Below are 18607 nucleotides of genomic sequence, written 5' to 3' on the forward strand. Positions count from 1 at the left end.
ATTATCTGTGCAGTTTCCCTCTCATGTGACCCTTTGTAGATTAATTAACATGTGAGATGTGGGCATTTGAGAAAACTGGATGAAAACTAAGATGTGAAGATGTGACTTATTTGCAGAGTGATGCTTCACTGTGTTGATTCGATAATGGTCAAATAATAACAGACAGGACTTTTTAAGCGCATGATGTTCTATAGCAGGTTGTCACAGTGTGCTGGTGATTGCACAAAGCAACAGCAAACATGTTTTCCTTGAATGGAGCTTTCATCAACAATGCAAATCAATTTTTGAGATTCCATTTACAGACTTTTCTGTTTGGCTTTTGCAGTGACCCAAACTGGTAGTTTGCGTAAACAATGTATTCAATGCTTCAGCCAGTCAGCATACAAATTAAATCACAAATTTAATATAAGGCTGATGATCCATAGGCTCATTTATAGTGCAGTGGTGGGAGACAAAACAGCAGCAGTGTGGTTATTAAATCAATTCAGTGCATTAGCATTAAGTAATAAGAAGTTTCACCACCCTCAAGTATTTTGAAGCTTCAGTGTTGCTTTTCTGTAGGCAGTTCTGACTTGTGTTAAATATAAATTAACTCATGCCCAAGAGCTCCATTAATATAAATTATGAAAATGTGATTAAATGCTGCTATCCTTCCACTGATGCATTCATTGCAGCTCTTTAGTATATATATTCAGGTGTTCAGAGACCAGCAGATGATGGAGGGACAGGCGAGGCCCATGGGCAGAGCCAGGGCCAGGGGTGGCCCTGGCCCCCCCGGAAATCTGATTAGCCTCACTAACAAAGTCAGAAGGTGACAGGTAGTTAGTTATTATTATCATGGAAGAATTACTGAGCAGGTATACTGGGTACGGACTCAAGGGTCCTGGACCAGAACTTCTGTATGAAGAAGTTTATCAAACAACCACAAAAAGACTTAAACAACTTAAAAGATTAGAAAAACAACTTAAAATAGAAGCAAAACAGCTTTAAAAATAATCAAAACAACTACAAAGAGAAGTAACACAGATACAAAGAGTCAAAACATCTTAAAAGAGAAGCAAAACAACTTTAAAAATAATCAAAACTACTACAAAGTGAGGCAAACAACTTAAAAGAGAAGCAAAATAAATTAAAATAGAAGCAAAACAGCTTTTAAAAAGAATCAAAACAGCTACAAAGAGACACAAACCAGTTACAAAGAGACACAAAGAGATGAAAAACTACTACAAAGACAAAAAGTGATCACAAATATATGCAAAATAGACTATGAAACAAATGTTTACCAGCTATGATGGGCTCTCCCCTTTTTAATACTGCCCCAACTCAGTCCCTCAATCCAAACATTGCTAGACCCACCCTTGTCAAGGCCAGCCGGCGTCTATTTGGATTTATCATTGTTTACAGGATGGCATCTATAATTAGAACAAGTCAATCGATGGCATTACAGCACCAGCATGACTCAAAACCTTGTAATACGAGAGGCGGGATATAGAGAAACTCAATCTGAACAAAGAAATGTGTGGCACAAAGTGAAAGAGAAAGAAAGAGGGAGGAAAACAGAGAGATTGGCTGAGGTATCAGGTTATGGCTGTTTCTGCAGCCCTCTGCTGTTTTGAAGACACAGCCTCTTATTACCCTCTGAAGATAATGGACTGATGACCCTCTTCTTTCCACCTCTACACTTATTCCACTCCTGTGATCATATACCTTAACATGCCCATGTGGAACCTGCCTATTTGCTGTGAGAACACACATGCACTCTGTGTCCTGCCTCAGCTTTTGTTGCTCTCAGTTAGTAAAGAGAAGCTTAATGAGTAATGACTGAACATTCCTGTTATGGGCCCTGACCGTGGAAACGTTTGAGTGCATTTATAAACTCAAATCCTTCCACTAGATCACATACACACACGAGACTGTAGCTGTAAGTGGATTTATCCATGGCAGGGACATGGTGAAACTCAGAAATGGGGGCAGTGGATCATGTGAATGTGTGTGTATAAGACATAGCTTTAGACTGTTTTTAGCTGAATTAGCTGTATAACTGAATAAATACACAGAAGAAGAGTGTATCTGCCTTGACATGTTAGTTGTTTGAGATTGTGTGATCTGTCAGCTCAGCTTGTTGTTGTGCATTAGTGTGAATGTAATGTGTTGCTAGAGCTGAACAAACCAGAACTACACCTATCTGAGGAAACAGGAAGGTAGAAATAACGTGTTTAGGAAGCACTATTAAAAGAAGCTGGTTGACAGACACATGTACTGTTTATTTGACTGTCTGTCCAGGCCCATACATCAGAAAGGTATGTAATAGGTACATTATATAATGTAATCTTAAACAACAAATTAACAATTATCTGACACTACAGATGAATAGGGTTACCTTTTAACTTGAGATCACCATGAAACTTATCCATAATTACTAACATTCTGACAATTAGTTTTTGTAGTAGAAGTTTTCTTAAAATTGTATATTTAAATATGCAGATGCTGCAATAAGTGCTAATTTGCATACATTTCCCAGAACATAAATCTGAACGAGGAAATGTCAGGATTAAAATCCTTGTTTCGTTTAGTTGACAAATTAAAGTCAAATGTTTTTGCAGAGGTCATAACTAAAAAAAAAATCATAAAATAGTCATTAAAAAACCCCATTATCACCATAAAATGTTGTAAATCTGGCTATGAGAGATATATTTCCAAACTGCTCTGTAAAAACCTTCAGAATATAGATATTATAGAGGAATTAAACTTTGGTGTATGCCAAGTGTCCTCAAGAATATGAGAAAATAAACTCAATTTGAGAAAATGGCCTTTAAAGATATGTATTGTAACACTGTGACACTTAAGGTATATAGGGGGATAAACTAATATATATCTCTATGAAACCACCCCAGATTACATTCTGAAATTCTATGTTTAGGTATGCAAATAAGGCATTATCTAATGCAACATTTCTGTGAATTTAGATAACGTAAAACCAAAACGTAAATGTGTATTTTGAATGTTTTATTTCCACTAGTGTGAAAGAAAACATGTTATGATTACCTGTACTGATGGCCTTTTGAAGCTTTTAAAAGCTATCAGACTGCAATTAAAGCCTTTGTCCCACAAACACTGAATATTACAAGCTTCACATTTGTAAGAACAAGTGACTTGACATGTAAAACTTAGGACAAAAAACCCCCAGAAGTTTTATCTTCAGTTTAATAGCATACAGCATCCGTTCATAAATACTTGTATACATCCTCTATTTTTTTTCAAATAATGCTTAAAGGACAGCATCGCCAAAAGTAAACAAAATAAGAAAGTAGATGACAGGCAAGTTCCAGGAAGAGTGAATACTGGAAGCGAAGTTTCAGGCAAATTAATATTTAACATCAGAGCAGTCATAACACTGAGTCTGCAGTCTGGGGACGCCAGGGAGTTCCCAGTGACTCTCAGATGGGCTGAGACATGTCAGTGAGACTGTTTACGTGCACAGAGCTTCAAATGACAATGTTCAGACCAGAGTAAGAAATCAACAAGTTTTAAATTTAAAATAAAAGATCATAAAAAAGAATGTCACTGTTGAGGCCTCAGGCTGTTACTCTCTGATCTACCAGCAGCCTTTTCTCCAGACTATAGAGACACAGGAATGTGACACTACCCTGTAAATGAAGAGCAGCGCTGTGAAAGGCACTCTGGCAGCATTTTGGAGTCTGATTGTCACTCAGCACTTTTAGAGACGTCACAAGAAATTCTCTGTCAGTAACTCACCCATGCAGGGCTAAGGCTTGTTATTTAAGTCGCCTTCCAAAGATTGTCACAAAATAAATACCTTTTTGTTTCGGAGGGCTCCAAAAAAACACTTTCCTTGATTAGAACAAGCAATACAGACTGCTCAAATATTAACAAAGGCATCAATAGGCACTTAAATATATTTTTGTTTACAGCACTTAATCAGAAAACATTCATGTTACAAACAATACTGACTGGGGTGATATAAAAGTGCAATCAGTTCCAGAGCATGAGGAAAACGAACTACCTCCACTACCAAGAAGACAGAGGAGCTAACATCTTTAATAACATTATATCCCCTCTGGGTCCATGCAGGACGACTTACATGACCTTATACAAGCAGCAGGGCGCCAATGTGAGTCACAGTGTGCATAACCCACACTCGATTCCTAACAGAATTACCTCCAAAATTGAATTTAACGTCGAACTGTGAGTCACTTTACTGAGTATTATGTCTGGAATGTCCTGTGAGGGAGCAGAGAGAATAAGATGGAGTCTGAACAGACAAATGGAGGACAGGAATGGAAAAATGGAAGCAAAATTCGGACATGCAGACGGTTTTGGTTTAGAGATTACACGTCTGGTTGACCCAACTGAAACCAGGTTAATGTTTAAGCACTTATGATATGTAAAGTACTAACTAGAAGAAGGAACCTTGGACCCCCCCTTCCCCCTGCCCTCCTCTTCTAAACCATACCACTCTTAAAACAAACATTCAAACACAAAGGCCAGTTTGTCTCAGTAGATTAGCCACTGCATGAACACACTTTGACATATACAGCTGAAAGGCAGCTACACTTAGCAGGAATCAGCCACTTTAAAATGCAAAGACAAAGAATATTCTACACACAGATTTGATAACCCCCCCAAAATTGTAGTCAGCGGCTTTGTTTTTGACTAAGCCGATAAACACTACACTGTGTTAACACAATAGATTATAATTTATTCAGGGATGCACGATATATATATCCTGCAGATAAATTATTGACAGACAATACAGAGCCAAATTGCTTTCACTGACTTCTGAAGCGGCATACTCTGATACAGTGGGTGGTGGTAAAGTTTTGTTTGCAATCCTCCAATAAACACGTACTGAATATACATTGTCATGATTTTACAGTTTATGTCAAGCATTTAATTTGAATTCTTAGGCTAAATTTTCTATAAAAGCCAAAGCATGAGTATGAGGGTTTTTAATGTACTGCACTAGAAAAGATAAATTGACAAAACATTTGAAAAGTTTTTTTTGTTGTGTTAAAAATAGTGATTAGTCAGATTAATCAGTTAGTTCAGAACTATGGAATACTGACTCACCAATCTTTGCCTGTTTAACCCTCAGTTGTGCATAAACTAAAAGTTTTGAACTTCTTTTTAAAAAATACAAAAATGTGAAATGAAATTATCAGTTGAAAAAACTCCATATTGTGCATCCCTATATATTACAATTTATTGATGGCATTCAGATAAAGGCTAAATGCATGTCTATGCAATAACATTCTCTTCCACGTGCAGTTAAGGCTTAAGAGATAAATAACATTGCAGATACAGTATATACACATTAAAATTACCTGCAGTATTTACACTGGTAAGATCTTCAGTAGTCATTTCATAGTTTCTAGTAGTCATACTTCAATCTTTAAAAATAAAAAAAAATACCATCACAGTTAACTGCATTGCACTGATGATTGTGGTAACATACTGATATTATTCTGTTTTTATGCGACTGTCAACACAAGCTGCTTCACAGTTTGGTCCGGTATGTTTTATGAAACAGGTTTTGGTCATGTCTCTGTAAATCAGACTGGGTTAGCAGCAGGTAGTGCCGCCCTGGCTCTGGGGACAGTTGTGTGTGTGGACGACTGCTGTGCAGGTGTTTCTGTGAGAGAAGCCGGGGCAATGTTGTTGCTGAGAGGCGAGTCTGTGCTGACAGTCCTGGGCTGCTCTGCAGGCTGGCGAGGAGGTGCGGGAGGAGGGAATGTTGGCGACTGAAGGATGTCTGCATAGCGCTGACTCGGCTTGGTTTCCCTCTGAAGCACTTTTCTGAGCAGAGGTTTCAGCAGCCCGATGGTCAAGTGGCTGCTGTGGGAGTCTGCGAAGGGAGCAGTGGGTGAGGAGGATGTACTGGACATGGAGAAGGACGAGGATGATTGAGGGGAGTTAGGGGAGGGGAGGTTTTTCAGCACTAAGTTGAGAATAGACGTGACAGTGAGATCCTCGGGGCACAGCGCCCACAGCAGGTCCAGATAGGGGTCCAGGTCTCTGTGCTGAGCCACTTCACACAGCAGAGTAGTGAAAATCTCTTTGTTGAGCAGCGGGCTCTGTTTGCAGAACTTCTGTGCCACCTGGGTGACCCGCTCCCACTGCTGCTGGGCCATGAGGATCCTCAGCGCCTGCAGGATGGCATTAGGCCGGCCACTGACCAGCAGCAGCTCCACCTCCAAGTCCTGGCGCTGGTCTCTGTCTGTGGTCAGGCTGGATAAGACACAGAGGGCTCGTTTGTAGAGAGGCACGTTGTTCTCACCGCTCTCCCCTGCTCTCCCGCCGGAGAAACCCCAGGAGGATGAGGCGAGGCTCAGGCCCAGGCCGGCTGAGCCCTGCTGCTGCATGGCCAGCTCCAGGAACCTGGGCAACCAGCTGGGCTGAAACTGGAAAACTGAGTGGCAGAGGAGCTCAAACACAGGCAGGGCAGCTGGAGAAGTGGAGCTTGTAGATTTACAGTTTGCAATGTGATCACCATTGAGGCCATGATTGTGCTTGGGCCCACCATTTGTGAATGGCAGGCAGGATGGGTTGCTGGCTGTCAGAGAAGGACTGAGGACAGTTTTCCACACATCTGGGGAGGCCCTGCTGGACAGAGAGCCCTCCCCGTTGTAGTGTAGCTGTAGAGCAGCCTGCGTCGCCCTCCACGCCTGGCAGGGGAAGATGCTGAAGATGGAGTTGAGGTACAGCAGAGCCTCTTTATCCAGCTCTGATGCTGACAGCAGCCTGCCTACTTCTTTCTCAATCAGACTCTCACACACTGCCTCCACCTCTTTAATATTCCCCCTCACTAAACTCCCCTTCAACTCCTCCAGAGAGACCAGAGCCTTGAGCTCAGCCTCCAGAGAGCCCATTAACTTATCTTGCCCCTCTGTGCATCCGCCGCCTCCTCCATTCTGGGCCGGCTCTGCTCCTTTCTGCCTCGATCCAGTGCTGAGGTAGTGCCTGAGGATGGAGGCTAAAGAGATGGGAGCCTGGAACCGTCCTCCTTTCTTCAGCGTGTCCACAGTGAGCTGGGTGCTGCTCAGGCTCCTCTGCTGGTAGTATTTACAGGCCTCCTCAAAGACTGACTCTACCAAGAGGGCTCCAGGATGCATACGCTCCACTGCACTGAGACCAGAAGGCTTCCACTTAGAGTTGAAATCTCTGGAGTCCGCCTCCTTGCTCACAACCACAAAAAGTCCAGTTTCTGAGAGCAGGTGAGGTGCACATCTTTCGGCCTGGTTTACATATAACAAACCCTCTTTCTTCAGCGTTATCTTTCCCAGCTCTCTGCCACAGTTCATGTCTATCAGATGCAAGTTTTGCCCTACGAGCAGCGCCAGTGTGTCCTGGTACATGCAGAGGCTTGTGTGAGTTCCACAGTTTACCAAGCAGGTATCTCCCAGTTTGTATACCTGCCGCAGCGTCCCATCTTTCTGCAGAAGACACACCCACCCTGTGCTGAGCAGCAGCAGCAGGCCTCCACAGCCTGTCGGAGAGAAGTCGTAGATCTCAGGTGGTTCAAGAGTTGATAAATACCCTAAACAGTCTGTCACCAACCTCTTCAAGTCAGACTCTTTGGCCGAAAGCCTTTTCAGGGGAGTGTTTTTACATGTGGTGCTGACTGTGAAGAAGTCATGGCGAGGGGACCAGGACAGAAAGAATTTGGAGATGCTCAACAGTGGTTTTGCTTTCAAGTCAGGCAGAAGGTGTACATATTCACCTGAGCTGACCACGGTGAATCTAGGATTGTTATGGAGGGCGATTTTCACTCCCCCCAGGCTGACAGCCCCCTCTTCCACCTCAAAGTCACGTCTGCAAACACAGTATCTCAGCTTATTCCGTGTGGAGCTGAGGGCAGGGGTGCTCTCTGAGGCCGGCCTCTCCTCACACCAGATGATAAGATTGGGACAGGCACAAACAGACACCACTCTTGCGCGAGGACTGTTGCATAAATCTGATGTTTGCAGGAGATGCCAGCCAACTTTGCACTCCTGGAATTTCCAAAACTCAGCTTTTCCATTCTCATAAACCACTGCCACAGCTGCTGTGTCCTTGCTGCTGTTGCTGCTGCTGTGATGGTCCAAATACAAAATATCCACAATCGGCTCGGTTCGTGTCAACCGCAAATCCAGGTTCTTCTGGTTCTGGGCCAGCTGGGGTCTTTCATACTTGTCAAAAGTCACAAGACCAACCTTAGGCTTGCGGAGGATGACATGAACGTGATGTCCATCTGGGCTCAGGCGAACATTTGACAGGCTGTTTTTGAGCTCGTTGTTGGTCAGTTTAAAGAGCTCAGTCAGCTCTTTACCGCCACTATAGTCCCCGAAATCTGACAGTTGCTCCAACACCAACCGCGCCATAGCTCCTTGTTTCCAGCTTGCAGTTAACTCGCCACAACGTAACAACTAGCCTGCTAGCTTGTGTGGCTCATAAATGTGACCTCCGGAGAGACTAACCGAGCGGCACCCCGTTAGGTCCTGTGTGAGAAAGAGAGAGGAGTGAGAGGCTTCATCCCGAAGTTAACGTCCGTGCGGAGGGATACATCCTCCGACAGCCTTCGGTAACCCCGGTAACCCCATGTCGACACACGACAACGGAGCTCAACTGTTAGCTGACACTAACCGCTGGAAAAAGTTTTAAGCCCGAATCGAGAAAGGCACTTTAGTCATTCCGATGCTATGCTAGCACTCCCCTGACATCACGGGATTGTTAATTTCCGGATACCGACGACGTTTTACATAAAAGGAGGAGCCGACATGGAGGCCGACAAAGATTGTGAAGAGGCGGAAGAGAAGAGCAACTGCAGCAGCACGTTAGTCAGCTGTTTGGTCCTGCTGGTGAGATTGTAGAGTTGGATATCCTCACATCTTTGCGGTGGAAATAGAAATTGTAACTATAGATTTAGATAGATAAATTCTCTATCTAAATCAAATCAAAGTAGCTTTATTGGCATGGGAAACAGACGTTAACATTGCCAAAGCAAGCATGAAAAAATACAAAATGTACACAAACATGAAATTTGTGGTTGTACAATTCTTAATTTAGCTATATACTGTATATACAGATCAAGCACAAATTAACTTAAAATATCTATCTATCTATCTATCTATCTATCTATCTATCTATCTATCTATCTATCTATCTATCTATCTGTCTATCTGTCTGCCTGCCTGCCTGTCTGTCTGTCTGTCTAAAATATATTAGTATTATACTGATTTACCAATTATATGTGCATACTTTTTCTGCAGGGCCTTTACTTGTAAGGTGCAGTCTCCTGCACAACCAACTACATTGTGAACAGCAACCAGAGCTCCAAACAGATACAGGACACAAGAGGCAACCATCATGGACGCGAACATGGTAATAGTTGAAAGTAAGTTTATCTCCAACCTGATAGAATATTTTTTACATTGTGATATTATAAATTTTACTTCAGTCAAGAATCTGAATACTTCTTCCACCAATGATCACATACACTCATAGAAACATCTGTTGCATATTGAAGTATTTTTAGGTTTAGCTCCTTAGAAATATAACAGTGACAATATTTATACATTTTTGTCTCTTTTCTGCATCACTTTGTTATTGTCTATCTGATTGCTGTGGGTTACTGCATGCTTAGTGGAATCTTGTTCTGCACAACTTTTGCACCAGTATTTACATGTCTTTCTGAAATCATGTTTAATGTAAAAATAGGAATTAGATTTTCAATTAGTTCAGTAAGTGGTGCAATTTTATTTTGGGTTGTAGTAATATGGTGTAACACTTCACTTGTAAAATCATATCTCTATGCAAATGTTTTTTTTTATTTCTAAGTTCCTCACGTTGCTGGCAGACAATTCAATAGAAACAAAGCAAAGCAGACATGCAGGAATGCTTTAAAATCTCAGTAGGTGAGTTTAAAACAATCCCTTGATAAGCACAAATAGGGAACTGGTCTAATTTCCTTGTCTGGGTTGACAGTATACTTTAAGGATATTTTTTAAGCTAACTCATACGTGATGTAACTATGGAAACCAGTTTTGATTCCCAGCCAGAGCTCATCTTAACCAGCTAGATTAATACAACCTGAGAAAATGACGCACCTAAATCAGCTTTGAGATTCAAGCCTTCCTGCTTCACACCACAGATGGTGTGAAGTGATGTTTGAGTCTGAGGTCAGCATGGTGGGCGTATCAGGGGCCAGCTAACAGCATGCAGAGGTAAAGAATTGTTTTGTTTTTGAAGGAAAATCATTTTTATTACAATGGGAGTGAAAGGCTGAATGGTGACTCACAGTGAAAGTGAATTCTCGCTGTGCAGGCCTTATTTTCTAATTTAGCAAACTTTTATAGCAACTTTCTAGTCAGCCCACACGAGACTGACATTTAGATCTTTAGATAAAACAAAGGAATTTGTCATTTGACTGGCAGTGGTACACACCAGCTAGGAATATCCATAAAATACTTTATTTGTTAATGCATATTTACTCTTGGCACCATGTAGATACTAACTTCAAACCAAATCAGATAAGGTGCAATTACATTTAATTTCCTTTATAGAGATTAAAACAAGCACTTAATGTTCTCTTCTCTCTTCAGATATTCCCAGAAAATGACTTTTATGTTATATTTCTCCACAGAAATATTTATATTCATCCACACATGAAGGCTTTTAAGCTCACATATTGCGATTGAATGAGGGCAACAGTGATAAAGTCAAAGACTTTTAGTAATAATATTAAATAAATTAGCAGACAACTTGTGATTCCAATAACATAATCAAATCATGGAGTGAGTTCCGCCTCATAATTATCTTTGGTACAAGCCCTTTGTTTGCACATCTTGGTTGCATGTTTTCCTTATACATTTTCGCAAAATGTATATTTTAAAAACTTTATACCTTTTTAAAATATTCTCACTTAAATTTAGAGTTGAGTCTTAGAAATCTTGCTGGTGTCTGTCATGTTTGTAAGTTCGCCTCACATCCAGGAGGAGGCAGTATTGATCTTCGCTCACTGCATGTGGGTTTCTCGGACCAATGGAAATGAGTGAAAATATGTATATAAGTGCTCACAAGGGTAAAGTTAAATATGAATTTTTGTTGTTCTTCGTCACTTATTATTTTCTGTGTGATGCTGAGAGCACAGATGAATTAAATTATGCTCGAAAGCACCACAGACAACTCTCACGGCCCTTTTCAATGAAAATCACATGGCTATATTCACCCAGCATCACAAGGCTGCTGTCTTTGTGTCTCTCACACACCACAGTTAACTTAACTTGTCCATTAAATCTCATGACTTTTATTGTTCCTGGTTTATCTTACTGCTTCTGGAAAGTTCAGGCTGTCCACTAAAATCTACAGCTGGCTGTCGGGTCCACTGAGAGACTAAATGCCTTGAGTATTTTTTTGACATTTTTACCAGCCACGTTGTGAGTCTGACTGTGTGTGGCAAAATGTGGTCCTGCAGACACATTTATATATTATAGAAACTATCACAGAAGTGGTTTTGAGCACTTTGCCAGCTGTTTATATGTCTGTCTATCTGTGGACACATTTTATCCATGTGATTGATACAAAAGGGGCTGTAAGCAACTGGGTCAGAAGGAGGTAAATGGCCATTGGCTTACCAAATTTACACCCCTGCCTAATATCTAATAATAATAATCTATATTTTCCCAATCTTACACGTTGTTTACACAGTTTGTTTTGTGGCCATAATTACGTATAGTATACAGCGTACGCTGTACCCTGGTGTTAACGCAAGGAAATGGATCTCTTTACAGATGGATAGAAACAAGAGTGGCCTCCCCTAAAAAATGATATAATAGGGTGAGAGGCCCCATGTGGCATCCTCTGAGTGTGTCCCTTCCTCCTCCTCTCCTGGGTCTGGTTTCTCTGTCTGCAGGTGTCTTCCATTATATTATTTTGGATTAGAGTATTTAGGCCACTGCCTGTGGACTCCTTTTTTTGCCATGGCTCTCAGAGCCAGGTCATGACAAGAGCCTTTGTACAGAAAGCAAAATATGATACAGATGTAAGTTGTAGGCGGTCTTCCACCGCCCTCTTGCTGACTTAGTAGTAATGATTGACAGTGATGCAGAGTTTAAATGGTGGATGTCACTCAGTGCGGGAGGGACAAACAAATGGTGGACTTTCACCAGGAGAATGGCTTTTGTGTCTTGTGTGAAAACAAAAGTAAATGACTTTATACGTAACTTCCGTGGCTCATGTCACCCTCTTAACTACTTCACTTCCAGCCTTTACGTACATTTATTTACTTTTTAAACTGTTTTAAAATGTCTTACCAGGACGTTTTCTTTGCCCTAATCCTAGGTCAGTGGTTTTGTAACATAAATTCATAGAAACGGCAACCTTTTTTACAATCATGAACCGTACTTGTATGTATAATTACTTGATTGCTATTTTAAGAACGCTCCACTCCGTACCGCAAACCTGAAAATGCTCATATGGGTCATTTTGACAAACGCTCATGTGCTGTTATTGGTGGGATTGATAAACGGTTTATTCTGTTGTTTAGGTTGCAGATCTTGTTTATAGAAACGCTTCTCCATATATTATGGCAAAATAGTATTTAAGTTAAAAATGTGTTAAACTAGCAGAACTAGTTTTTTTTTTAGTTTAAATTCAGTTACCTAATTTGACTATCCCCATAGTCAAGGAACTGAATTGAATGAAATAGCTTGTTAGCTTATTTTCTAATTCTACAGGAAGTTAATATAAAAGGCTGTGCAGCATATAGTGCTCAGGGTCTTTCTGCAATCTGTTGCAAAAGTTAAAAGTTTTCAGCATACTAAAGGGACATTCTGGACTGTAAAAAAGGAAATCGAGGATCATGGAGCTTCCCATAGGAATGAATAGACTTACGATTGACACACATACATACACTATGTGAGAATGAGGCAAAAATATTCAAAGTAATTATTTTCTGGTCATATATGCGGCATATTTGGTCTCTTCTTCAGATTAATTTGTTCTTTATCTACTTTTCTTTCACTGTCTAAAAGTAGGAGGTCATTGCCTTGGGAAAAAGCAAGGAAAAGTGTGAAATTTGATTCCTTTAAACTTTGTCTGACCTAACTAGCTGAACAGTCACATGGATCAGTTTCCTTGAGATTTCTCTCTTAGAGCTGAGCACTGCTTTTCTTGCTTTCCGCTCTCATATATTTATATATGCTGTCTGTATTATTGCGCCAGAAAACACTTTAAGCGAGGCAGGTCGCCCATATTGGTGCGCGTGTGTGTCTGTGTATTTATGTCCTATTATGTCTCTGTGTCATTGCTGATAAAGTATATGGATGCAGTATGTTATTCAAACAGTAGATTTAAGCCCAGCCGCCTCCAGACAGGCTTGCCTTGGACAGAAAACACCCTCTATTAGAGAGTGTGTTTAGTCTGCTGTGCCTCGAGACAGGAAGATAAAGTGCTTGTCTAGAGACTAAAGGGGGTTGGAAGCAGGGGAGATTTTCTTTTTGAGTTATATGGTTTTGAAAAGAAAAACCAATGGCTGCAAAATGTTGCTGCTCGGGGTAAAGATGGGTAGGCTGTCAGCTTCACATCCCTCAAGATGGAATTATTTTAATTTGAGCACTATTTAGAAGAAAGAAACATGACTGAGTGTGTATGTGTGAGAAAAGAAAGACGTTTCTCAGTCTGTTTCGGGTTTGAGTGAGATGCCACTTCACTGTTTGAAAGTTGCAGCTGCCTGTCAGTCTACTGTCTCCTGTGAGAGCAGGCAGATATTACTGTCAGTTTGCTCTCGCTGTTGTAAAGCTGTCGCGTGTGCAGTCGCTCTCTCCCCATATCTCCCTCTGCTTCTGTAAGTCACTTCACTGGAGCATTTTGTCTTGAGCTTCAAGGGTCTTTTATTGACTTTCTTCTGTGCTGACAGTATACAGTACAGTACAGCATTGTGGGAGGTGAAGTCATCCATCTTTTTTTCCCTCTCTCACACAAATATTCTATACTGCAACAGGGAGAAGAAAGAATAAGAGGCTCAGACCTGAAGTGGAGGAATGGAGGAAGGTTGATTTAAATAAGAACATTGCTGACATTCTGGCATTGTTTTCAAACCTATTGCAGTTACATTTTCAGATTATTAATATGTTGTGATGTTGTGAAAACTATGGAGAGGGAAGTGAGAAAAAACAATTTCGGTGATTCCTTTTCTAAGTTTGATCTAAAGTGTTTTCTCTCCTGTGTTTGTGACATCAGAGCAGATGAAAAACGATTTTGCCAGGTTAATCCTTTTAAGTTCTTTAAAAATATTTTCATTTGTGGGAAATAAAGACTTGCCAGGATCATTGTTTTTTAAACTCATCTGCAAAAAAGGTGGAAAAGAGATGTTTTGAGTATTTATTTTTTAGTCAGGGCAAGCTTTCTAAGTATTTGTTAGGGCTGGGAGATATAGCCAAAATATCCAATCCTGATATAGGTAATTTCAGAACTTTATAATGATGTACATCACGTTATAGTATGTTTACGTAACAACGTCTTTTTTATACGCTTTACATGTTAACAAAACAGCACCTCTATAGTTTGCTCCAGCTTTGCATGCAAGGTTCAGAATGTAAAGCGGCATCCAAAGACATTTTCATATAGTTTTCATAAAGTCATATCATCTAGACTTAGTGTTTTTTGTCACTTTTTAGAGTTAATGGAAATCTTCAAACTCACCTGGAAGAAGACAGGAATACCTTTAGTCCTACTAAGATCATGGAGCAGTGGTGCACTTCATCCCCTTGTGGCCATTTTTTTTTTCTGCCTTTCAACTTTTTTTTTACCTGTTTCCACATAAGACAAAACTTTTTATCCTGGCAAACTTTACCTGCTCCTGTTTCACGGATGGAAAAAATGAGAAAAAGAAGGATTGTCATTGAAAATTTGTTCTTCATCTGTTCTGAACTCCTAAAACAATTTAAATCATGCTGAGCAAATAGTCGAAGATTCTTTTTTAAACTTGCCTCTTAAGACTTCTGTAGAGCAACAGACGAAGAACAGTAGTTACCAAAAAACTCTTAAAATAAAGTAAACAATCTGAAAATGTATTAACACCTACTCTCCAGAAATGACTTTCTCCCCAAAGCTTCATTTCCAGCACTGATGGACTCCTTTCAAGCTGTAACTAATTTTCAGCAAGATTATGCTCTAACATCCGAGTACATATATCAGCAGCGTCTCCAGAATATTGACTGCTTAATGTATTTGTACAAGCACATGGAGTGGCACTTCATGATAGACTGTTGGTCCCAGAGTACAGGGAGGAGAGATGATGCGGAGAGAGGGAAGCTTAGCGCTTCATTAGGAAGACAAACAGACTTGGAGATAAATGAGCCATTACTGACTATATCTTCAGCTGAAATGACTGAACAATAACAAGCTGGATGAGACGTTAACAGCCATTTTGGAAATGTTATGGGGTGATGATTTTGGCGTAATGAAGAAAGTTGACAGGATGGGACATAAAAAGTTGTAATGAGCATATAGCAGAATTAGTGAAATCCTTGAAATGAAACTTGTGATGTTCTTCAAAATGAGAGGTCACAGCAGTTCGGAAATGTCTGCGGCACTGTCACTCAGAACAGATACCCCGCCTCGTGGGCTGATTAGATAACAGGCCATTTACAATTGGCTGTCCCTCTGCATTTAGCACTGGCTCTTATCTCAATGATCCATACCCCGACTCTGAGCATAAATAGCATTAGCTCTCACATCACACTATTAATCGGATTCATGGCCCTTGGCTGATTGCGGGATGTGCTGATGTTTTGGGAGCCCTTTGCTTCCCTCTTATCTCTGCATCTCTCATTCTGCCCTGTCCTCAATAGACACATACTTGGCGAGGTAAGTGCACTACTGTTTGCGGCCACACATCGGCAGTATGTTCATTGGCTTTGATGGTACTCAGGGTTGATCATGTGAGAATAAAAGGTTGTGCCATCACTGTTCTTACACAGAGGTCGCTGACTGAACTGTTTAACCGTATCCACAGGGTTTAGAGTATATATACTCCGCCGTCAAATCCTCCCTCCTTCTGTGATTGTGACAGCTTACCAGCCAATAACACAAATCAATCTCCTTTGTGTGTAATAGCTATGGAAACAGGTGTGAGTCACTGTGCTTTCTGCAGTTTTGAGTCGACAAAATCTCGTCGGAGCGAAAGATCAAAGAACAGCCATAGCTTCCTCCTTTTATTTCCTGTTCATTTCACCTCACTGCATCTTCATTAATCAGCCTGGAATTGTATCAAGGTTTTCCTCCACCTCTGGTATTTATGCTCCCTCATTCTCTTTCAGCCTCAGCTCCCACTTGTCTCTCCTTCTGCTTCCATCTCTCTGTCCCAGGATCAGATATAATTGCTGTTGAGATAAACCCTCGGATGCAATTTCTCCTTTTTTTGTCTCTAGAAACATCCGCCTCGCCTCGGCAACATGCAACAGTCAAACCGGTATCAGTGTAGCCTTTGATCATGCAGAGCGTCCTCTCCCCAGCCGTGGCCTAATTTAACTGGTTCTGTAACCACAAAACCTTGATGCTGTCACTTAAAAGCCCTCCACCTTGGCTGCATTCTGAAGTGAATTTGACAGCATCTCAGAATGATCAGATATATGTGCATGTGCTGAGCATGTTGCTGGTGGTTTGTCTCACTTGCACGAAAAGAAAAGCAATGAAACCCGCGATGAACCTGTGCGTGACCGCAGACAATGAGCTGTGAAATGATAATGTCTTGCCACATCATTGGAACTCGGTGGCATTTGAAATGTCTTTGTGTGCTTTCAGCAATTGCCTTTATGTGCCTCTAATCTTTTATAGGTGGTAATGTTGCTTCAGACAGAGATGCATTAACAACAACATCTGTTTCTCACATGCAGACACGCGCCGTCTCCTTTCTCTATCCCTCCCTCTTTCTTTCTGCTGCTGTCGTTAGCTGAGCGGTATATCCTGCTCTCAGACGTCTGCATATGGCAACGCTTTCTGCCTGATCCAGCGAGCAAACTGGAGACGGCTTATTATAAATACCAACAGTCAGCTTTCAACAGATCAGACTGAACATGTAAATGAAGCAGACATTAAAGCAGGTGGCTACCTGCAAACCCTCCAAGCCTTCCTTCATTAGTTCAAACTTTAGAAGGAACAGTTAGCGGATTCAGTTTTATAAAACCTGGGTCTTTTTTTTTTTCATAGTTTTCACCTGTCCTTCTTATCAGTAATAACATTAAAGCTGAGGTAGAGAGTTTTGGTTTGTTTTCTCAGTATTATATCATATTAAACTGTAAACTATCATATTAAAGGTTTCAGACTGACAAAACAAGACATTTTAATTAAATTAAATGACAATAAAAATAATCATAGGTTGCAGCCCCACTGCAAAGATACGGCAAAAACGGAAGATGGATTGATGATAATAAAAGAAAAAAAGAGTTCAAATTCTGGGTCTTTTTTTTGGCCTTTTCGATAAAACTGCCTACCACAGTTTTAATTGCTGGATCTGATCTGGCAATGCCATAACATTGCTGAAAATTATTATAATTAGACCATAAACATTAGGAGTTATGTTTCAAGTTAAATTTATTTGGAAGAGAAAACAAAGATGAATGTTGTAAACAAGCATCACTCTACTTGACCTTGTTCAAATTTGACATACCGAACTATAAACAAGGAGAAAGGGTAAGATTAAAACTCCTCTTCTGACAGCTAAAAACACAGACAAGTATTGCTGCTGAAGCATTACCAGCCTTCGGTGTGCGGCCCTGTGGATTCCTGTGGATGTTAAAAATAAAATTTCTCCTTTGAGCATTTATCACAACATTTAGAACAACAATTATCTTCCTTCACTCCTCTGACAATGCACGGCATTCTAAAAAGGTAATCACACATTAGCCAACTGTGAATGACAGCCCCCCAATTTTCCCTTTGACCAGCAGGGGTGTGAAAATCTGGAGAAGAGGCAGGGGGCCGCTTCCGGTCCAGTTGCTTATCATCTTGCTAGAAGGATTGTTGTTGTCATTCTGGGCACTTCGTCTGACCGCTCCAACATCTGGTGTCTGCTTCGTTTTAGAATTTGGCTCAGAGAGTGGCATTCACTTGGCCAGTGTGGGCTCAGGGAATAGCTGCAGTGGAGCCGGTGCTGTGTGTTTGTTGAGCTCACATTCATCCCTTAGACCTCACAGGAGGATAGACGAGAGACATAAATAGAGAAAAAAATGTAATTTATCAACAACCTTTTGTCTTTTTGGTGCAATTTTATATTCATATTTCATGACAGGTTCAACATTTCTCAATTCATCTGTAAAAATGTGTTTTCTGTGGCTTTTGTGTGCAGTGTATGTGAGCTGGGGTTGACATTGCAACACTAATTATACTATACAAGACTGGAATTCTGATTAAATATATTTACTAATTGTCCTCGTTGCACATGGGATGCATGCTTTCTATCAAATCGACCCTTTCCAAATTACCCTTTTAATCATCCACATTATGTTTTTAATGGAATGCTCTGCTGTGAGCTGCAATTCAAGGTGTCTGCTTTTTAAAATGGAAGCTGAAAGCACCACTGCAGGAGTTTCACAGTTATGATCACCAT

General features: G+C 40.7%; 1 protein-coding gene across 1 annotated transcript; it reads right to left on the bottom strand.

The window, feature by feature from the left end:
- Window positions 1-5210: 5210 nt before the first annotated feature.
- LOC131993616 (BLOC-2 complex member HPS6) lies at window positions 5211-8795 on the bottom strand. The gene has a single exon (XM_059359600.1). The coding sequence runs from the start codon at window positions 8379-8381 to the stop codon at window positions 5574-5576; it is 2808 nt and encodes a 935-aa protein (XP_059215583.1). The 5' UTR covers window positions 8382-8795; the 3' UTR covers window positions 5211-5573.
- Between the last annotated feature and the right edge of the window lie 9812 nt (window positions 8796-18607).

This window comes from Centropristis striata, chromosome 20, assembly GCF_030273125.1.
Source record: "Centropristis striata isolate RG_2023a ecotype Rhode Island chromosome 20, C.striata_1.0, whole genome shotgun sequence".
Classification (NCBI taxonomy): domain Eukaryota; kingdom Metazoa; phylum Chordata; class Actinopteri; order Perciformes; family Serranidae; genus Centropristis; species Centropristis striata.

What these genes read in the sequence shown, in the direction of transcription:
- LOC131993616 (XM_059359600.1), bottom strand. Translation starts at nt 8,381, where the DNA reads ATGGCGCGGTTGGTGTTGGAGCAACTGTCAGATTTCGGGGACTATAGT.